The 22,763-nt window shown below is 37.5% G+C and overlaps 2 protein-coding genes across 4 annotated transcripts; one reads left to right on the forward strand and one right to left on the reverse strand.

Annotated features, from left to right (window-relative positions):
* The first annotated feature begins 434 nt into the window (after window positions 1-434).
* LOC108680416 (tubulin beta chain) lies at window positions 435-5,304 on the forward strand. Of its 2 annotated transcripts, none has more exons than XM_018169227.2 (5): window positions 435-523; window positions 2,144-2,259; window positions 3,131-3,234; window positions 3,757-4,001; window positions 4,262-5,304. In XM_018169227.2, the coding sequence occupies exons 1-5, from the start codon at window positions 467-469 to the stop codon at window positions 5,072-5,074; spliced, it is 1,335 nt and encodes a 444-aa protein (XP_018024716.1). In that variant the 5' UTR covers window positions 435-466; the 3' UTR covers window positions 5,075-5,304. The 2 variants fall into 2 exon arrangements, with proteins under 2 accessions (XP_018024716.1, XP_047737154.1); XM_047881198.1 differs by having other exon boundaries at window positions 462-523; window positions 3,762-4,001.
* A 6,554-nt stretch (window positions 5,305-11,858) lies between these two features.
* On the reverse strand, window positions 11,859-19,602 carry LOC108680414 (translocation protein SEC63 homolog). 2 transcript variants are annotated; one of them, XM_018169225.2, is made up of 11 exons: window positions 19,416-19,602; window positions 18,699-18,813; window positions 18,016-18,130; window positions 17,620-17,725; window positions 16,999-17,222; window positions 16,301-16,429; window positions 14,893-15,949; window positions 14,497-14,606; window positions 13,609-13,800; window positions 12,937-13,014; window positions 11,859-12,571 (listed from the first exon to the last, which is right to left on the reverse strand). In XM_018169225.2, exons 1-11 carry the CDS (start codon window positions 19,534-19,536, stop codon window positions 12,326-12,328), a joined length of 2,493 nt encoding a protein of 830 aa, XP_018024714.1. In that variant the 5' UTR covers window positions 19,537-19,602; the 3' UTR covers window positions 11,859-12,325. The 2 variants fall into 2 exon arrangements, with proteins under 2 accessions (XP_018024714.1, XP_018024712.1); XM_018169223.2 differs by having other exon boundaries at window positions 14,497-14,615.
* Between the last annotated feature and the right edge of the window lie 3,161 nt (window positions 19,603-22,763).

Consider the following 22,763-nt stretch of genomic DNA (forward strand, 5'->3'; position numbering starts at 1 on the left):
GTAGCTCGCTAGTCTAACTGCTAAATGTAGCTCGTGAGTGTATCCTTTATCTCTGGATAAATAATTATGCAGAGCATACACGTTTGTTTTTAATTATATCATTTACCTTAAGTAAAGATAATTTATTATCGAAAGGAAGCTAAACTTTCTTCAAATGCAAGGAAAATTGATCGATTGCTGACCAATCGATAGCAGACAACAGTCATGCCAATGCCAGCATTTCAAGTCGCAAAAAGAAATAAATTTGGTGGAAACTAATCGCATGTTATTCGGATAATCTTTACCCTCACGTCTGATGTTTTAAGATATCTCTGTTATTTATCGTCCAGGGATCCATACATAAAGATTTAGACGTTATTGTTTCAGGCGTTTCCAAGTTTTCCTTTCTCATGCACGGTGGCACTACAAGAGTTTCCTCATTCGGCATTGAGCCGCGACCGAGAGAGGTTGTGTCCAGCTCTTCACCATGAGAGAGATCGTCCACATGCAAGCCGGCCAGTGCGGCAACCAGATCGGTGCCAAAGTAAGCTGAGCTAGATTTACTGATGGTTTAACGAATCTGTGCGCTTGATTATTGATTAGTATTTTTACATTAAAAAGTCTTCTCGATAAAAGTGTTTGAATATTAAGCCGTGAATTTGGTTTTATATTTGAGCAGTGCATGAGGTTTTATTAGGACAGAAATTGAGAGCCACAAAGTCTTTTGTTTGAAGGAACAGTCTAATGCGGAGACAGGAATTCTTCGTCGCTTTTTAATTGCAAGTGCATGTAATAATAGATAGACAAGCTAAATACCGTATTTTAATGACATGCAAAATTATTTTGCAATTTTTGAATTTGTCTGAAAACTGGCATGATTTTGTCCAATAGAGTGAAGAAAAAATAATAAATAAATAAACATTTAAAATTTGATGTAGGCTTCACGAACTTCATATATATATATGAGTCATAGCGAAAATAATTTTGTAAATTATTTTAAATTTGGAAAAATGTTATTGAATTTTTGCCGTTCGTGATTTTGATTTATTGATCGAATATTCATATTGATGAGTATTATCAATTGAATGATGTAGAGACAAATGAGCTCATTATACTCGTTCATAAATATAAGACAAAATGTAGGTTGATATTTATGGCCTAAAACTTTAAAAAATGTTCCTGAGTTTTAGCATTAATATAATTTGAAATCCATGATGACATCGGAGCTTATCATCTTTATCAATATATGAAATGTACTTCTAATTTTGAAGAAAATAGTGCAGTAAGCGGAGGGAAAAAAGTTAACGCCAAAACTTTTTACTGCTGAGATATGCTTCAACCTTGAAGCGCCAAAGAAGAAACATGCATATTTCTAGTTACATTGATATAAGACAAACGAAATAGAAAAATTAAATTAATACAACCCAAAAGATAGTTAAATTTATGTTGCATAATCCGTAGAGTTTTCAATATGGACCGGGTTGAACTAATTCAAATAATTTCACCACATAAAAACAAATGAAAACTCATGATGGGACACACACGATGGAAAGTAACAAGCTAATCAATTTCAATACTGAAATACTGGTTAGCATTTACTGCAATAAAATATATTTAATTGGTAGAATACTAAATCAAATAACTTTTCAATTTCAGAGATCTAATCCATTCCAACACAAGTTTTCTGTAACATCATATTTTAAACCTGGTCATAATTTTATTGGATAATTTTTTTCTGAAATGAGTTTACGGTAAAATTTTGCATGCCTTAATGATAATATTCATGAGAATATTGTATCACGCAAGAAACCTGTCAAACTAGATTTTAATTTATAAATTATATTTGAATTAACCTGACCTCAGATGCAACCAACACATTACGCATCGGGCTTAAAAATTAACTGCATTTCATTACCCTTGGAAAATATTAGAATGATGAAAAATTTTACAATCTGCACTGGAAATATTTACAATTTGCACTGGAAATATAATTAAGTTGAAAATGGAATGAAATTATGACGATTTCTATGCCCGGCAGTTACGAATTGAGCATAGCCATAGACTGCATCTCAATGCGGCTGTATTTTTTCAACAATATTAAAAAAATAGAAGTACGTAATAGAGTTCTTTAAATGTGAAGAAAACACATTTTTATGGCGGTCAGTTCTGGGAGATCATCAGCGATGAGCACGGCGTGGACCCCAGCGGCACCTACCGCGGCGACCACGACCTGCAGCTCGAGCGCATCAACGTCTACTACAACGAAGCAACGGGCGGCAAGTGAGTGACCAGTGGCGAGTTAGTGACGGGCGGCAAGTGAGTGACCAGTGGCGAGTTAGTGACGGGCGGCGAGTTAGTGACCAGGGGCAAGTTGGTGGCGGGTGGTAGGTAAGAGACGGGCGGCAAGTAAGTGACCAGTGGCAAGTTAGTGACGGGCAACAAGTTAGTGATGCGCTCTTGATAGTCTTATAACACATATAACAACATGCCCAGAGCAGTTCGTTTACGCGGCTGATGACGCGTCCACGCTATTCTGATAATGCCACTAATAACATGCCCATGCTGGTCTGACAACGTGCCCATGCTGGTCTGACAACGTGCCCATGCTGGTCTGACAACGTGCCCATGCTGGTCTGACAACGTGCCCATGCTGGTTTGATAACATGCCTATGGTGGTCTGATAACGTGCCCATGCTGGTCTGATAACGTGCTCATGGTGGTCTGATAACATGCTCATGGTGGTCTGATAACGTGCTCATGGTGGTCTGATAACGTGCTCATGCTGGTTTGAGTGCTCATGGTGGTCTGATAACATGCCTATGGTGGTCTGATAACGTGCTCATGGTGGTCTGATAACGTGCTCATGGTGGTCTGATAACATGCCTATGGTGGTCTGATAACGTGCTCATGGTGGTCTGATAACATGCTCATGGTGGTCTGATAGCGTGCTCATGGTGGTTTGATAACATGCTCATGGTGGTCTGATAGCGTGCTCATGGTGGGCTGATAACGTGCTCATGGTGGTCTGATAACGTGCTCATGGTGGTCTGATAACGTGCTCATGGTGGTCTGATACCGTGCTCATGGTGGTCTGATAACATGCCCATGATGGTCTAATAACGCACCTGATATCGTGTCCATGTTATGCTAGATACGTGCCCAGAGCCGTGTTGGTCGATCTGGAGCCCGGAACGATGGATTCCGTGCGATCCGGGCCTTTCGGACAGCTTTTCCGGCCAGACAACTTCGTATTCGGTGAGAATTTTTTCATAAATTGGGAAATACAGTTGAGGATTTGAGAAAACTTTAGGAAATGCAAAAGCATTGGAAACTCTGCATGAGAACTTAAGTGACTGCAATTAACGAAAGCTAATTCCTCTTCCATGTATTTGCAGGATTGATGAATTAAACAACTTTGCTTATATTGACCTTAGATATAATCGATTAAGGATATAACGCTCAAGGCTACGCATGCATGAATTATATCAGGGTCGGGTGCCACCTCAAGCAGAGCTCATAGATTTTGGCCCAATAATTGTACTTTTCTGAAAATTGGTCATTAGGTTTGCTTATTGTTCAGAGGTAAACACAATTAAGGTTCACACTTGAAAAGTTACAAATTTTCAACATGATAATGAGAAACTAGAAAAATAATTTATCACAGGTACGTATTATCTGGCAGTTCAGTCTCTATAATATCCAAGACACTTTATAGTGAAAAAAATTCAACTTTGTTTTCTCTTCGCAATGGTAAACTCTTGTGTGGACTTTAACAAGGCCAGAGTGGCGCGGGCAACAACTGGGCTAAAGGGCACTACACGGAGGGCGCTGAGCTCGTTGACTCGGTGCTGGACTGCGTCAGGAAGGAGAGCGAGGGCTGCGACTGCCTCCAGGGTTTCCAGATGACCCACTCACTGGGGGGCGGAACTGGGTCAGGAATGGGCACCCTCCTCATCTCCAAGATCAGGGAGGAGTATCCCGACAGAATCATGAACACCTTCTCGGTCGTGCCGAGTCCAAAGGTAAGTAAGCATTAATATATAAATGAAGGTGTACTCTGTACATAAATTAGCCTGCATCAATCGTTTCAATCAACTAAATGGTAAAGATGATCCCTTACCTATATTGTGAGGAAGAGGCAAGATTAATGAAAATATCTCAGCAAAACCATCAATATGTCTTCCGTTGTGTCATGTTTGAATACAAATTGAAAAACAACCTATTTAGACAAAGCAATTATGCACGTACATATATTATTTATTAACGTGTGCTCATTTGCCAGGTATCCGATACGGTGGTTGAGCCGTACAATGCGACTCTGTCTGTACATCAGCTCGTTGAAAACACCGACGAAACTTTCTGCATCGACAATGAAGCCTTGTATGACATTTGCTTCCGCACACTAAAGTTGTCAACCCCAACTTACGGTGACCTGAACCACCTGGTGTCGTTAACAATGTCTGGAGTAACAACTTGCCTAAGATTTCCAGGCCAACTAAATGCGGACCTCCGAAAATTGGCCGTCAACATGGTGCCGTTTCCCCGACTGCATTTCTTTATGCCAGGTTTCGCGCCTTTAACATCGCGTGGCTCACAAATGTACCGTGCACTAACTGTTCCCGAGCTGACCCAGCAGATGTTTGATGCTAAAAACATGATGGCAGCGTGCGACCCGAGACACGGTCGTTACCTCACAGTTGCCGCCGTCTTCAGAGGCAGGATGTCAATGAAGGAGGTAGATGAACAGATGCTTAATATCCAAAATAAGAATTCCTCTTACTTCGTCGAATGGATCCCGAACAACGTGAAAACAGCTGTTTGTGACATTCCTCCGCGAGGTATCAAGATGGCGTCAACATTCATCGGCAACTCGACTGCCATACAGGAGCTTTTCCGTCGTATTTCTGAGCAGTTCACGGCGATGTTCAGACGCAAGGCGTTCCTGCACTGGTACACGGGCGAGGGGATGGATGAGATGGAGTTCACCGAGGCCGAGTCCAACATGAACGATCTGGTCTCTGAGTATCAGCAATACCAAGACGCCACTGCAGAGGAGGAGTTCGAAGACGAAGAAGAGCACGCTGAAGAAGCCTAAATGCAGCGTGTACACGGGCACAGTTTTGGCGGTCAGTATAATTTTCCAATACTAACCGTCACTACTTATCATGCTAAAAACCTATTAGACAAGGCCTATATAGCATCATCATGAGTTGCAGTTAGCATTTAAGTCGAACTGGCTGCCACTACTGGCACATTGACACATAAACCTTTAGAATTCAGATATTCTAATATTAAATGACGTGAAACATTTTTATGAGAATTTCACGTGAAAAAAAATTAGATAATTTCTAAGGCAATTAAAATTCAATTTTCTCACACTGTTTACGATGTTCCACAATTTGATGCTCACGATTATAAGACAATTCGGAAACAAACGGCAAAAGTTATAGCGATCGGAGAGATGGCAATATAAAAACGTAAGGTTGAAAAATTCATCCAATCATTTTCATTATGCGTCGATTTCCAAAATTGATGACTTATGTTTTTTTCAAAATAAGATTCCCCTATTGCAATTAAATAAGGTTTAAAACGGATAGGTTTAGGAGTTCAAAAGGTCCAAATTAAAATCATGCATAAATTATAAGGAGTATTTTATCAACAACCATTGTAACGCTATTCAACACTAGTGACCAGTCGAAGTGAGTGGTGGTTGCGGCCAGTGAAATGAACCTGAAATGGCTGGTTCTGGTTCAACTCAGTGGATTGGTCCAAAATTAAACATAATAATAATAATTATAATACTGTGCAGGTTTTCCGTCACATTTATCTCCGCTTCCGTTCCATAAAATAAGGCAAGTTCTTCAATAAAATGTGAATATTATGCAGCGCTCGTTTCACTGTCAAAATACACGGGGAATGGAACACAAAATTTCAAATTGTTAGAATATAACGAATGTAAGGCTGTGCGAATGGGTAACCATAGTTAGGATTGCGTTGAAATAATAGGGAAGTAGATGAGCGGTCTACACTTTAATTTAAATTAAGAAAGAGATAAATAGCCATTGTGATGTCTCAATCCAAACGATACTCTAATAATTCTCTACGAAAGCTAGTATTGTCTACCGATGAGCTCTGAATTATATAGACAAAATATTATTAAATAGATTGAACGTCAACGGTATTCGTTTAACAATTACGGAAAAACCTTGCTGAGATCCCACTAAGAACAATAATTAACTTCAGTTTTGCAGTTACCTGTTTTCAAGTCAAGTGGAAGTTCCCGTCATCTGCCTGAGAGAAGAAATTCTTGTATATCTCCTTAACTTCGACTGTGAGGTATAATCCTACGATATTCGAAGGTTAATGAAAGTCAGGAAGCAGTCGTATCTAAAATACTGTATTTTGTGCCAACCCCTACTTGCTCCTGCGATGCAATACCAAACCACAGTGATGAACTTACAGGCTAGAGTTATTCCAGCGAAGCGAGAGATGTTACACGGTAAAAAGTCCACAACAATGCACAGGCCAGTCGCTTCAACTCTGGTAATGATAATAGTGCCACATAATATGAACATCTAGTAACAAATATCAAGTAACATGGAACAAATTAAATGTGGTTAGATCATATTTTTTACGAGTTGTTGACAACGAGACTCAGGGCATCAGAACTTCCTACGTGTAGGAGGAATAAGTGAGCAGTCATGGCCGTTCAACAGCACGGCAGTACAGGAATTGAATTACTTCAGATTTCTACAATTATCATACCTGGTCAAAATATATACAGATTACCATAAATATAGAGCCAAAGACATTGCAATAGTTCGACGCATTCCGGCACGCAGAGCCTGGCTTTAATCCAATTTCGTTACTTACCTAAGAGAAATGAAAAGGTAAATTTACATATTCACCGGAAACTGTAATGCCTACACAAGAGGAATTTACTATCTTCTGTCAAACTTCGTTTTATAGTGAGCAATAAAGAGTTAGGTCATCGTCAGTCTTTGACCGACTCCCGCCAGATTTTCGCCAGCAAACGCACACCAACACATCATCTTCTCAATTGCGGCACAAACACGCATGAAAAATCATCTTTTAAACAGGAATACAAACACATTATCGCTTCAAAATGGACATTAACAAATAATCTCTTCAACAGCGGCACAGACGAACAATATTTTGAAAATGGACACAAGTACGTAGCAGTAGTAGTAGAATGGTTTGCTAGCGTTTTAGCTATTTCGCGCCGGAGGTCAAAAGATAACATCGCCAACAACACTTCATCTCACCAGCATCCACAACAAACCTGACGTTCAGCAATGCTGACGATGTTGCAGGGAGAACTAAATTCTATCTCCCACCCGAATAATAAATCAATGCAAAATAGCATACATCACAAACGGCGACAAACTCCAGTGGACGCGAACATTCGAGTGCACTAGTGAAGGGTACCAGTTCACCATTCAACGAACAGCCCCAAACAAAACAATTGCCCATATAAATATTGCTAATATCAAGATATAGATCCCTAGCAACGTATAATCTAAAATAAACAAGTAAATATAACTAATTATTATGTAGCATTCGGAGACGGTGATAAACAATGGCTAGTTCGAGATTTTCGTAAGGTCTTCCGATAATTTGAAGCTCTAAACTTTTTATGGATTGAAATAAACTAACAGCACAAATATTTGTATAACCGCACGATACCTACTCAGCAGTGTATTTATTGAGAAAACAAGATGGAAGAAGTTCCCAGTTAATTCATTTTTTTATGCCAGGCATCGCATGAAAAAACCTGAGGACAGCACAATAATGATCTCGATTAAAAATGATCACCTCCAATAATAATAACGCAAGGTCATAATGTATCATATACAAGTAATGAGTAATTACCGTCATGCCCATACACGGTGCCCAGAAAGCGGGGTATTCGCCCATCTAAAATGCCTGTATTGAACAGATAAAATGCGCATCTAAACATAAACTTTAGCCACTCAGAAACATTAATGGGTTTTATTGTCCAAATAGTGACAAATTTTTTACCCACATCACAGGCAGATAGCGGGCGCAACACTGAAGTACGCACTTTTGCCGGGCCAAAAAAGTGAAACATGTAGCGCTTGTGGACGAAACATTTCGTCCACAAGTGAAAAACATGTAGCGCTGTGTGGACGAAATGTCGCTATTTTCCTCAGAGCACGGATCGAATTATGGAAACGAACGTATCATCCACGTATCATCACCGCGTCGTGAGAAGTTTATCATCCCGTATGGAGCATGAATTTAAAATCATCACTTCATTTGTAAACAAATAATTTAATCGCTTCTTTAGTCCAGGTTTAGCAACAGGACCAATTCTCCTCAGCCTTTATCATCAATAAGCCGAGGCTGGAAATAACATTTGCATAGGAACGAGTGAAATCAATATATAGTAATTTTACGACGACAAGGCTTCAAACGTAAGTAAGAAAATTTGACAGACAAATAGGTTATTTTTTGTACAGATTTACCACAGGACGAATAAAATAGAGCTAGTAAGTGTGCTAATCACTTCAAAATGTGCTAATCAAAGTAAGTAAGTTTACCCTAGCGAAGGGGAAAATTGGTAGAAATTGCCCAAGCTTGCAGATCTAGAATTACAAGACACAAATTGAAACATTAAATACTTAGAAAAAACGTACTTGATAACGATGACATCGAATTAAAACAAACAGATAATATAAATAAGTGATTGCTGCTTAATATTCAATCATAAATGTTAGGCAAATTGGGAATAAAAACAATGCGACTCAGGCTAGAAAACTTTTAAAATAACACAGAGTTCTTCAGCTCAAAACACAACACAATTTAGATATTAGTTATTGGAGCGATACAGCCACAACGACTTAGTGAGAACTGTGGTCAGGGGTGCCTGGCGCTGGTCAGAACTGCCTGGCGCTGGTCAGAGCTCAAGACATTCCAGTGATGAACAACACCGGCGTTTACGTAACAAATATTCATATATTAAAATTCTACATAAGAGAAAGGAGGTTGAGGCCGCACCCTCAATGACGAGGCAGACAACAAGCAAGCGTCAACTAATCACACTCAGAAATATGAGCGAGACATTATCCAAATAGAGATGCACTTTCTGCCCTTGTGCGCTCATCCTGACTCATTCTGGGCTCGACAAAAGGACGTAACAGTGCTACGTCTACCTTCTGTTAGTGTTGTGATAGGTGTGAGTCACTATTTAGACAATATAAAACATGAATTTTTTTATTGCACCAATAACTAACTACAGTAGTAACATTTTATCAGAAACAACAACGTATAAAATTGTCAACTAAAGAGAGAAGAAAGCGATAATTAAATGGAATGCAGGACAAAAATAATAACGAAACACGATGAGTAACGAGAAGGAAACTTGGTTCCATTGTAGCCTCACAGGAAATGATTATGAGATAATAATTGTGTTGAACGAAATATGGTATAATAACCGAGAGAATAGTGACAGGAGCCGACATGCGGTTGGTTAACAAAATAGCGAAAAACCGACAAAAATCGCATCTTGATGAAAAAGAAAGGTATAATAAACGTTAATTTTTATTAATGAGGATGAAGCTATCTATTTTACTGCAAAAATTGCAAAACTTTAAAATTGAACTCTATATATAATTTTGCATTGAAGCAAATACATAGAGAGATTGGACACTATCACGTATTTCGAAGCACTTAGAAAATTTGAGCTTCTTAGGATCTGGATGAATGACCGCTGGATATCAATCCTTTACGAACATAAATTATTGTAACACTACCGAAGCCAATACGTTTCTAACGTACGTTGTTAGCAGGACTAACCAGCGTTACAAATTAAGTAAACTTTACAAAATGAATGTACCACAAAGCTACGTCTTCCAAGTGTCACATAAAGCAGAGCTTTAAACCGGAAAATTAGTTCCAAAAATGAAAAACATTTCTTGAAACTTCAATTTATATAAGAAAACATCGAACTTTGAATATTCAATTCAAGAAAATCTTGCTGATTCTGCAGCACAATTTTCTGAACCCGTTGCCGCAAAAAAAAAAAGCCAAAGAAATACGAAAATAGTGAACTAGGAAATTTTATACAATAAAACCTAAAAATGAACCAAATGTGTTATATAGTGAGCCATAAATCAACATGACAGACCTCCAGCTGCAGCCAAAAGAACTTGCCTCGACTGTTATAGGGCCGCTCTTATAAAGTAGAAAACTAAAACCTCTCATCACTGAAACTTATTATACTCGCTTCACATGGTCAGATAACAGCAAGAATTTCATGGAGCAGAATAACAAAACCTACACCGATTTTTTCTGTAGCGCCACATTCACTTCAACAATAATTTCCATACAGGGAGCAGCACAAGAGGTTTACTGATTTTGTGAGAAGACGTGAAGGTTCAAATTAATGACCGCTCACAACGGCATCTAACTTAAATACTTCTAGAATTAGAACAAAATCAATAATTACAAGGAGCGCTGGCTTTAACCGAGTCAACAATGAGATGCACGAGTACGAGGCAGTGTACACTCGTGCTTCGGTGTAACACTAATGCTCCGGCAACAACACTAATGCTCCGTGTCAGTAACTGTCATTGCTGAAAGCTTACAAAAATATAGAAAATACCTTCACTTGCGTATAAGAAATGAACTGAAAGTATTATTTGTACCTTTTATCTTCACTTGCATTGCAAATACAAAGTTGGAGATTTATTTTTTTTTTTTGAGAACATAAATTTTCAAAGCAATTGAAGACGAAAGATCTAGGAACGAAAGTATTTTAAAACGGAGTAACAAACGGTGCATTACGCACTGTCAATGTACAAACATTCAACAACATTTGATACCTCGAATACCGTACAGGAAAGTGAAGGAAATATAATGTAAAGCTTGGTTAATGAAAATATTCGAAATGAACATGGGACTCTAGGTAATCATCAAGAAACAACTAGCCGTTTCTCAGTACTAACTTCAGTCACAGTGCGACTCAGGGTTCAAAACTTCCCATAAAAATTGGTGGCATGAGACGAAGCTTCCTTCAGGGATATAGTTTTTTCCGATGTAAATCCTTCACGTGGCAAGTTAACAGAGACGAGTAACCCTCAGTGACGTCACAAGTGACGTTACAAGTGACGTCACAAACACGTTCCGTGACGTCACAAGTTACACGTTCCGTGACGTCACAAGTGACACGTTTCGTGACGTCACAAGTGACACGTTCCGTGACGTCACAAGTGACACGTTCCGTGACGTCACAAGTGACACGTTCCGTGACACTGATTAAAACGTTTGAATTTCTTGTCAATAGTCGTTACTTTGGGACATTTTTTGAGTAACTAAGTTGCATGTTTTAATTACTACAAAGGAATCCCCATTTAATTATCAAAATGAATATTGTACTTAGGTACCACATAACGCTCCTCCATAACCATTCAAATATTTCACGAAAAAAATAATAGTAATTAAAACATAATCAAATTCGGCATAAAACCGCGGAAAAAAACTGTGTTCCACTTCAACTTCCACCTCAGATCGGTGATAAATATAGGTACATCCAGTTGATGAAAGATGTAACAGCGGCGGTTTAATACATAAAGTAGGCCTAATTATGATCAGCCTGAAGCTCGTCGAATTCTTGACAATAAATGTTTCAGAGTTTGATTTCCCAGCAAGCAACAAAACAATGTAACCGATAATGCGAATAAACATTACCATTTTCGGGCAACAGGCTGTCACATGGTATCATCTCTCCAAATAGGAAGTTCCTATCCTAAATTACTTCACCCATGACATAAAATGTACAAAATCCATTGCACTGTGGAACATAAATGGCAGAGATGCATGAAAATCTACGAATCATAGAAACAATCCACCATTTAACAACTTTTGTTAAAACTTTTTCACAGTTAAAGTACAATTTTTCTTAACTCTCACAACGTAAGCGTCTGCCATTAAACCGTACCTTTCCCATTTAACAGATTGATTGCGATAGAATATAAAACATTCCATGAACCAAAAAATTAGACTTCTGCTGACATTAAATCTGACATTTTTCGAGTAACATATAAATTGAGATTTACAATAGAATTTTCCACTACCCCAAAAATGGAACATCTGCCATCATTAAACCAATACCAATCCCAGGCAACATCGATTGCGACAGAATATAGAACTTTCCACACCTCCAAAAATGAAAACTTCTGCCAGTATAAAAAAAACTACAACTTCACTGTAACATTGATTGAGACAGAACATAGAACTTTCTATGACCAACAAGCAGCAGGGTAGCGAACGCTCCCTCATAGGCGCCAACGCATCATGAGCTCTAATCCTCCTGAGACTCGGTCTCCTCTCCCTCATTGTCAGACATCTCCTCGTCGGTGGTGAACTCGCTCTCCTCGCCATCGTCTTTCTCGCGGTCGCTGTCGTCACCGTCGTCCTGACTGTCATCGTCAGACGAGCACTCCTGCCACTGAGGATGCTGGGTGGGCACCTCGCGCGCCGCCTTCACGTCCATGCGAATATCTTTCTGAAGTTCCAGCCCAAGGTACGAGTCAGACTTCACGCAAACCTGTATAAAATGAAGTAGTTATTACATTTCCGTAAGTTTTGACCTCCATTTTAAACTGTAAAGACTTCCATTAGGCAGGTTGTAAAGACTTCTTTTAGGTAGGTCAAGATCATTATCCTCTCTGAGCAAATTTAATTCAATTAATTATACGTGAAAATGTCTATAAATTGGTATAATTCTACCCAAATCCGCCTCAATAAAACGCCTGGAATTCGAATCATCAATCTCGTCCAAGGCAAGAAACGTCGATTTGGCAACACGCGCTCTTGGCCTGTAGTTTGCACGTGAGTTTTACAGGTCGGGGCCCAAGAAGAATGACGTCTTCAGCCGGGTAATCAGCCCTCACTGCAATGCCCATGCATCACCTGATAAGTGTAGACGCCTTGACGGTGAGGCGCAGTCATCTTCAGTTGGACTTCTTCCTCTTCAACCAGATTTGTGAGCTGTGATAAATTAAAATCTTCGTGAACTTTAAATGAACTTTGAATCAACAAGTTATTTTTGCTACAACAGTGTCTTCTGAGGCTGTTTTCCTCAATTGTTCAGTCAATTTGTACACCGCATTTTTTGACAAGTTCTTCATCAAACAATCTTGTTCAGTCCTGTTATTACGCACTCGATCCAATCAAATTAAGCAAACTGGAAATCACACAATGTACAAAGTACTTTATCTGCTTCAGGAAGCCAGTACGTTTTACCAACAAGATTCCATTACTAATGAAAGATGGCCTCACAAATGAAAGATCGCACCACTATTAAGGGACTTAATAGAATAGTTAATAAAATAAAATAGTTAATACGTGAGTTAATGCGAGAGGTAATAAGACAGATAATAAGAGTGTTGATAAGAGAGTTAATGAGAGAGTTAATAAGACAGATAATAAGAGTGTTGATAAGAGAGTTAATGAGAGAGTTAATAGGACAGATAATAAGTGTGTTGATAACACAGTTAATGAGAGAGTTAATAGGACAGGTAATAAGAGTGTTGATAAGAGAGTTAATGAGTTAATAAGAGTGTTGATAAGAGAGTGACTCACGTGGTAGGGCACAGTGACGAGCTTCTTGTTCTTGCGGTCACAGACGTAGACCCACCAATACTCCTGCTTGTCGTCAGGGAAGAAGGGGCAGTGAACCGAATGAGATATTTTGCTCTTGCCCTCCAGCACCTTCTCGCGCTTAGTCAGGCCTTTCTGGAAACGTTCCCACTCCGCGTCCTCGTCTTCCATTGACTGCAGACAACATTGTCATTGCAATAATTAATAACTTATGAATAATGACTAATGAATAAAATCAAAAGAAGAAGGTCAGTTCATGATATGCGCTTCTAAACTGTGCATCCTCCTTTATAGATTATAGAAAACAAAAATATATTATTAAAATAATAACTTTTGATCAAAACACAATTGAATGAAAGGTTGAAATGCGCCCCTCAGACCCAATGACCAGCATACACAGGTTTCATGTTCCATGCTCAAGTGTTGAATTCAAATTGCCGCTCATCATGGTAAGTGATCTTACCAAGTTATAACGACCGAACTGAGGCACGCAGGGTATCTTACAGCAATTATAAGCACCAGCATAGAGGGTGAAAACGGCCACAAAAAGTTTATAACGAACTTTGTTGATAGATGCCCAGTATCCTAACTTGCTAAAAGCAAGTTAGGATACAAGGTAATTGAACACAAAATTTTTTGACAATTTGGTTCAGTCTCACTGTCGGGAAAAATTAGGCCCGCCTTTTTTCTCTCCGCAATTCTGTATATAAAGACTACCTTTTCTTCTCTATGCAACCCAGTATAAACGATGCAGCAAATAAAGCCCACCTTTTCTTCTCTATGCAACTCAGTATAAACGATGCAGTAAATAAAGCCCACCTTTTCTTCTCTATGCAACTCGGTATAAACGATGCAGTAAATAAAGCCCACCTTTTCTTCTCTATGCGACTCAGTGTCAGCGTCGCCGGCCTCGGACTCGTCGGAGTGAGAGTTGCTGTAGTCTTCGTCGCTCTCATCAGCCGCCTCATCAGCTCGTCGTTCTGTAAACTCTAACATAAATACCGGGCATAATACTCCACTCATAACCAATGATGCAGTGTAGTTAATAAGGTACCATTCACCTTAACCATGAACATTTAGTAACTCGGACATAAATATTGAGTACCGTAACTATTACAAATTCATAATGCCCCGCTTATAAACAATCATGTAGTATACCGTATGTAGTCTATAAGAGAGCAGCTGATGAATGATGCTATCCGTCATGGGCTTATATCAATGCTACGGTATCCATAAATGGACAAGTTTATTATACCATGCACGAACCTTTTTTGTCATGTTTGTCTTTGGATTCCTTGGCATGATCTTTGGATTCCTTTACATGGTCTTTGGATTCCTTCACATGATCTTTGGATTCCTTTACATGGTCTTTAGATTCCTTCACATGATCTTTGGGTTCCATTGCATTGTCTTTAGCACTTTCTTCTCTTTTCGAGCCTCCTGCTTTACCGTTGGCCTTAACTTTGGGGTGATTTTCCTTCGCCTTCTCTCCTCCTTTACCACTCTTTTTCTTCATGTCTTTATTCCACTTGGTTTTCTTCTTATCAATTACAGCTAAGGTCGCCAAGGCAGCAGTTGGGCTCAAGTCCTGAACTTCTTTTCTCTTTTCTTCATCTTCCTGAGCTTTGCGTTTCCTGGCAGCGGCTTTCTCGTCGTCTTCTTCGTTTGTCAAATTGAAAACGTCACCGCTGTTCTTGCGGACGAGGTGCACTGTGATCGTGACGATGGCACCTGCCGTGAACACCCCAGAGTCGTCGTCATCGACGACTTCGGACTTTACGGTCATCGTGACGTGCGGGAACGTGTTACAGACCTGCACGATGTCGTTTTGTTCGTCAGCAGTAAAGGACCTCAGGACGTGGCGGCGGTCCTGGGGTAGTAGAGCCACGAGTTGCTGAACTGAACGCAAGGTGCGGCCACGCACCACGCAGCTCCTGAGGGTGGATTCCGTGAAATGAGGTAGCTGGAGAAGAGGGTTCTTGGTGTCCCACAGTCCCTGTACGAGGGTAGGGCTCAGTTTCATGGTGGATTCGATGGTGTCGAGTGTCGGCAGCCTGGATATGCGACCTGCGTGCGCGAGCATTATGAGTTGAGCCACGCACGTCACCATTTCCTGTATGAGTGTGGGGCAGCAGTGAAGTAAATACAGTCGGTCGATGTCGAGGGTGTTTGGATTCAAGGGTATGCGCGAGAGATGAGCGTGCAACAGGGCACGTGCCTTCACTGAGTATGGGAAGCAGAGAGGTCGCTCTTTGTTCTTCTCGCCGAGGTGTGGCAGCTGCTTGAACAAGGGAGGTACCTCGAAGTTGTCAGACTCTCGTTCCTGGGTAGCAGCGATGGAAAAACACATATGATTTACAGCAAAAAATACCATCACTTGACGTTTTAAATGTTCAACTATAAATAACGCTGACGTTCAAGATGAAATTATGACATAGAAGAGCGAATCTGCTACGAATAAAGATGACAAAGGTAATTTTCATTTTATTGAACAAAATGAAGCATTGAATAGATACCAAAAATAACATACGGCACAGGATGTGGCGAGCAACATAGTTACCAAAAATGATTCAATGAGATACGTAACAGCATTAGTCAGCTGTATGATATCACTAAAAACTCAATTCGCTACTTTCAATTTCAGTAATATTGGCAATTTCGTCAGGAAACTCACAGTGATTGCTGAATTGTGTCCTTTTTCAAACTCAAAAGATGCAGAGAGCACCATGAGCGCACGCTTGTATGGCATGGAAGGAGTTTTGTGGAAGAAGTAATAGTAGAGCTGTGTCGTGTCCAATAGAACCTGCCAACAAACTCATTGCTCATAATTTAGTCATAAACACACTCTCATACAGCTAATTATTTTGGGAGCCCAATAATATAAATGTCTTGACAAACCAGAACACAAAACAAAACACAGCTACCTCAGCACATTTCAGTGCGAATTCATTCATCAATTTTGTTTACTGAAAACAGGACATAATTACAAAATGATCAGACTTTTTATAAAGAAAGCGTCGCTTTCCAGTTATCAAACCAGTCGTCAGAATAATTCTGACAACTGGTTCATACTGGTAAAAATAACTTATGTCAAAGCACTGCAGCCAGATAAGAATCATTTCCAATTCATAATGAACAATTATCTTGCCAGGAAATTAATCAATATCTGGTACATTAACTTTTGACTAAAAATGACAGTATAGATCATAGATAGAAACTACCCCAAAGATTTTCAAATACATACCAAACATAAAATATCAATTTCATTGAAGAAACTGTCTACATAATTTCATCCTAAAAATAAAAGAATCACCGGCTGTTTTATGAATTTAAATACAAAATATTGTAATTTAAGTTAATAAGTAGAGTTACCTGATCAGCAGAGAATTTGGAGCTTCTGTACCACCAGATGGCGACCACGGTGGGCATGCCAAACATGAAGACAAGGGCGTAGAGGCCCAAGACGACGAGGGAGTTCTCCTTCTCAACTATCCAGGAGGGGAGGGCGATGCCGAAATGCATGGCACCAGGACCATCAGGGTTGCCGTACTGCTCATAGTTGCGTCTCGCCACGGGGTCCGTCAGGGCTTGGTAAGCTGTGCCACAATTTAGGGGAATCAGTAAAAGATAATCCTAGATAATATTATAATCTAATCAGTATAAGATAATCAGAGAGATAATCATGGAAAATATGATAATCAGTAAAAGATAATTACAAATAATATGATAATCAGTACTAACAGAAAATCAGTAAGATAATAATGAATAATATAATATTCTGCAACAAATAATTAGAAGGATAATCATGGATAATAAGATAATCAGCAAAAGATAACATTATGAGTTTTGACTGCCAGAATTTGGAGAAATCAGTAAAGGAAGTCCAACAGAATACAAGTAAAAACAAACTAGACACAGGTAACTATTATATTAAATGCAAGTTATCTCACTGCATGGCATGGTAAATGTTAGAGAAGAGTGAGAAAATCTCACCTTTATTAAGCTTCATGAATTTCCTCTCATCTCCTGTAGTTTTGTCCGGATGGTAAATAAGTGACTGCTTACGGTAAGCCTTCTTGATCTCAGCAGAACTTGCTTGCTGCAAACAACGCAAAACCATGAGGATTTATTATGGTACCATAATTAAAATTGGTAACATATTATTACATTACGTAATACGTAACCTAATGATACGTATTGTATTTATTTTCAATAATATTGTATTGTAACCAAACAATATTTTCAAGTAGAATTGGATATTAAAAAGTAGGAAATGTGGAAAAACAATATCTCATTCTTCAGCACTGAACATTATTTACTAATGAAAATAATTATAAGCATTTCCAAAATAAACGAACTCCACAAAATAATTAAGCACCAATGACTCACCATGCTGACACCCAAGATATCATAAGGATCAAAGTTGGCATACTCATAATCAAACTGCTGGACTTTGTAAATGAGTGCAGCCATTAATGCCCAGCCAAGAATAATTCCTACACGCCTGCAAATCACACAAAATCAAACATTAAAATCACATATTATAATTGAGGCACCAATGCATCCAGTAGCTAATGTGTATTGTGAGCATAGAAGAATATAACAATTTTATGGCTTTTAATTATTCACTTGATCATGTATAATAACCACTTAAATCCAGTTATGCAATCTAGTAATAGCATCATTGTATTTCGAATTTTAGAAAGTACACTAATAGGACTCTCACAACCATACTTATTCAATCAAAAACTGTCTGAGATGATAATATTTACCTATAATCAAATGTCTGTGGTCCATTTATAGAAAATAGAAGCAAGAAAGAGTAGGTATTCACTACATGAATAATCAAGTGACTCAATTGGGTCTATTTTAATCAATCAAAATATTCATGATCAACTGGATTTGATCACAGGTGAGCTAAATGGCCCACAAAAATGTGCGCGTTTGAATCAAGACACACATTGATATGTAGGTTCTGCCAGCAGCGAATACATCAATAAGCTTATTATCAATTATATTGATAATAAGTTTGTTAATAAAATAAGGATTAAAAAGACTTGATGTTAACTCACTGTAGAGCTTTCTTTGTTCCCTTCCAGCTGGACTGCTTGTCTCTCAAGCGCTCTTCTTTCTTCAGACATTCTGAACATCTGCACTTGCCCTTTGTCTTGCTTGCTACAGGATCCTCTGTAAAAATTGATTGAAAAAGAATTACTCACACAAAACAATGTTTAAGATACATAGCTAACATTAAAAATTGAATGCCAGTTATTCCTATTGGTCTATTAAAATTACAATGAAAATATTGCAATTGTGTTACAATTATTGGAGGTAGATTCCAGGTTATATATATAAAAGGAAATATGCTAGTTTGATTGAAGACCAGAGCATGCATTTTATATTTTTTATAAACAATATTTTTATCCGTTTTTTTTTAATGAGTAAAACAAAATTTCTTTCTGGCACCAGGAGATCAAAAAGCAGGTTACCAAATAACATTTTAATGGAATGCAATGTTTTAAATTTACAACATTCATTATCAAGCAGATGAAGGGTTTTTCAACACTTGAAATCTAACTTTTTGAAATGACAGTATTACAAATCAATAGAAATAGAAATCATTTAGTCACAAAATGCTCATAATTTTGGTACCAGAACAGATTAATTTTTTAGCTTAAAGAAATTTAAGATAATTAAATTCTGACCATCAAAAGTTAATGAAAAATGACAATTATCATATATATGGAGTTTTCAATCTAGAATATATATACAATATATAGTGAACTTACCTACAGCATCAGCAGGGAAGAAGTAAAATGTGCATGGGACTAAGATCAGCCCCAAAACACTTATTAAAAAATAGAAAAATGTGCTACCTGACTCATCATATTCAAATTTCTGGCCAGCCATGATGGCATACTATATAGTACAATAAATATTGTTGGTGACAGAGAATGCTTATTTTTGTAAACATATACTAATATATTTATAATAAATCTTCTATTGTTTATTCTTTAGAGAAAGGGAAAAAAATTTGCATATTCAATAATGCTATATTAATATTTCAAAGCAAAAATGCTCCAACAAATTTACAACTATGAAATCAATATGGAATGAAAATATTCAAAAAGTTATTTATGACATATTTAATCAAACCATTTAAAACTTTCATTTCTTATCCATGTTGGAACCAGAAAATGCAAGTGTTGTATATGGTACGTGGTATACATATACGGTACGGTATATACAAAAAATATAAATAATAAATAAATTTGATGATTTTTGCAACATTTTCATGATTGAAGGTGAAATTCACAGTTGCTGAATTTATTACATATGCACTTATGGTTAGTGGTTACTATGATGAATGGAATCAATTACAAGTACCTATACCATCTAATGTATTTAATAATTAAATTTAATTTGAGTTCATTTTTTAAATTTAATTTTACAGCTGCAGCCAGTAAAAATGAGCATCATAGGAACAAAAGTAAAATTGTCATTCATACATCCTAAATTGAATGACAATGAATGAATTTGATTGGCATTTTATTAATCCCTCTTATATATAGGAATGCAAATGTCGCTTCTATTTCAGAATCTGTTCCTGAATGGTACATTTGTGAAACTACCAAATAACTTACGGTAAATACCATCACCATAATATTACAGTACTTAGTATTTACATACCGTAATATTACGGTTGCATTGTGGCATTGCCAACCATAATATTACCGCTTACGGTACTGCGCTTATTGCCACTACATACTGCCAACCTTCCAGAAGCAGCATTGCCAACTGTCAAATGCAGTTGCTTGTTAGCTATCACTGAGTGAACGTGAACGAGATTTTGCTCCCACGAAATAGCTTTGCAGTACATCGTGTTAAGTACAACTCTTATTGGTGGTGAGATTTGTTAATAATTTGTAAATGTTAATTTGTTGTGTTTGACTTGGAGACGATTTGCTAATGAACTAATATTTAGTCTAATTGAAATCTTGAAGTAATGCAACTCCCATTCTTGATTTTTTCAAGTGTAACTTTAATTCCTCCCTATTTTACAACACTTCTCTTTAACTTCACTTCTTGTTCGTTTGTCTGTCTGTCTGCTACAAATCTCATAATCAAAATTTAACACACTTCTACTTATCATATCGATCTGAAATTTTGCGCAGTGGCGTAAAGTTGGAGACAATGCAAGAATCAAATGACAAAATAAATGATTTTAAAAACAAATTTTTTTTTTCAACTTGAAAAAAATTTTGTACAAAAATTGAAAAAATAATTTTGCCAGCTATAAATCTTATAACTGATATTTGACACACTTTTACCTGCCCAATTGATCTGAAATTTTGCACACTTGTGTGAAGTCAGAGGCAATGCATGAATCAATTGACAGAATAAATAATTTTGAAAAAAAATTATAAATTAAGAAAAATTGAAAAAAATAATTTTTTTTAATATTCGAAAATAAAATGAGAAATTCATTGTACATCTTTAACATTGGAGACACTGGATTATTTAGAAGTGTTGTCTTTAAAAAGTAATTTTTAAACGTATATTTTTATTTATCCCTTCTATCCTAACTAAAATTTTTGGATTGAAAAAGTGGATAAGATGGATTGGAAATAATATATGAACCTTAACTTTCAGAATTCCATCCTGGTTGACACGGTATTGGATTTCAAACCATGCAAGATATTGGAAGCAAGGCCGTTTCTGACATAGTGGCAAAGCAGAGTTTCTTAGACTCCTTCAAGTTCAATTTTATATCCTCCAACTAGAACAGCAAAGTATCATGGATAACAGCATCATCGTAAGATATTGGTTTAAATCTTGAGTAAATGATGAATGAGAAATTAAAAATGAACTGATTCTAGAAAATCAATGGTTTGGCAGTTGGCACTATGGTCACTTTCTGATGAGCTCAGTGTATCAATTGTCACTGCGGTGGAAGGTGTAATGTGGTATGCTTTTTGATCCATATTCTTATGTAAATGTGAGAATAAATTAGCTATATAGATAATAGAATTCCACATTGTATAATAATAAAATTGCTACAGACCTTAGCAGAGGTACTTTTTGAAAATCTCACTATCCACACTTTTTTTCAATGATTTTTTAGAGGTAGTAAATAAATTATTTCTCAACTTGCTTTGTGCTACATACTACATAGATATGAAAAATGTTGAGACTCACAAGGCTCACACCACTATCTATAGTTTTGCAATATTTTAATTACGTAGTAGTAGGTAGTTTAGTTGCTACAGCATTTTTACAGAAATGTCAGAGGACTGTCCCAATTTACCCCGCCAATCTCTTATTAACAAGTTTGATGTAAATTGACGGTGTGTATGTAAAATAATAATATATCCATTTGAATGACAATGCAATTCAAATTAATACTGGTGAGTGGTGAAATTTTCCTGCACCAGTTTCATGTATATGAAATTGAAGATACCGTCAAACGGGGTAAAAAGGGACAGGTGGGGTAAATCAGGATGCGCATCCCACATTCCGTAGAAATGTTGTAGCAGCTAAACTAATCAAAATACTGCAAAACTAAAAATAGTGGCATAAACTTCAACATTTTTACTAGCATTTATTAGGTACCATAAAGCTAGTCAAGAAATCAAACATTTACTATCTCTAAAAAATTACTGAAAAAAGGGTGAAAAGTGCAATTTTGGAAAAGTACTTCTACTAAGGTCTGGAGCAAAAAACTGTATTAAAAAATTTTACTTACATAAAAGTTACACATAAGTGTTGGCTTGAAAACGTAATTGACGGAATTTACCTATCTCATTAAAAAATGGCAGCCATTTCCGCGTGATGGGGTAAAAAGGGACCCCCCCAGCATAATTAGGGACAACCCCTGTCCCCTGGGGTAATTAGGGACAACCTCTAAAACACATTTACAGCAGATCCTCTTTAAGCAAAGGCCACAGTTAAGATAAATATGGGTTAATCACAAAGATTTTTGCTTAAATTTTAAATTTAAACAGAAATCTAAATTTAAATTTAAATAAAATCTTCTTGGGAAGCAAGATTGGAATTTTCCTACTTGTTTCTGAAATCTTGTGGCTCCAAGATGTCAAATTTCTAATACAATTGTAATCTTGCGGCCTGATTGTGCA

The sequence above is a fragment of the Hyalella azteca genome, unplaced genomic scaffold (assembly GCF_000764305.2).
Source record: "Hyalella azteca isolate HAZT.00-mixed unplaced genomic scaffold, Hazt_2.0.2 contig7294, whole genome shotgun sequence".
NCBI lineage: Eukaryota > Metazoa > Arthropoda > Malacostraca > Amphipoda > Hyalellidae > Hyalella > Hyalella azteca.

Bases quoted from the DNA above. Each gene is read 5' to 3' on its own strand.
- LOC108680416 (XM_018169227.2), top strand. From the start codon at position 467: ATGAGAGAGATCGTCCACATGCAAGCCGGCCAGTGCGGCAACCAGATC. The intron at 524-2,143 runs GTAAGCTGAGCT...TATGGCGGTCAG, and splicing joins GCAACCAGATCGGTGCCAAA to TTCTGGGAGATCATCAGCGA. The intron at 4,002-4,261 runs GTAAGTAAGCAT...CTCATTTGCCAG, and splicing joins CGGTCGTGCCGAGTCCAAAG to GTATCCGATACGGTGGTTGA.
- LOC108680414 (XM_018169223.2), bottom strand. From the start codon at position 19,536: ATGGCTGGCCAGAAATTTGAATATGATGAGTCAGGTAGCACATTTTTC. The intron at 17,223-17,619 runs GTGAGATTTTCT...ATTGTGGCACAG, and splicing joins ATTCATGAAGCTTAATAAAG to CTTACCAAGCCCTGACGGAC. The intron at 12,572-12,936 runs GTGATGCATGGG...CATTTTATACAG, and splicing joins AAGGCGTCTACACTTATCAG to GTTTGCGTGAAGTCTGACTC.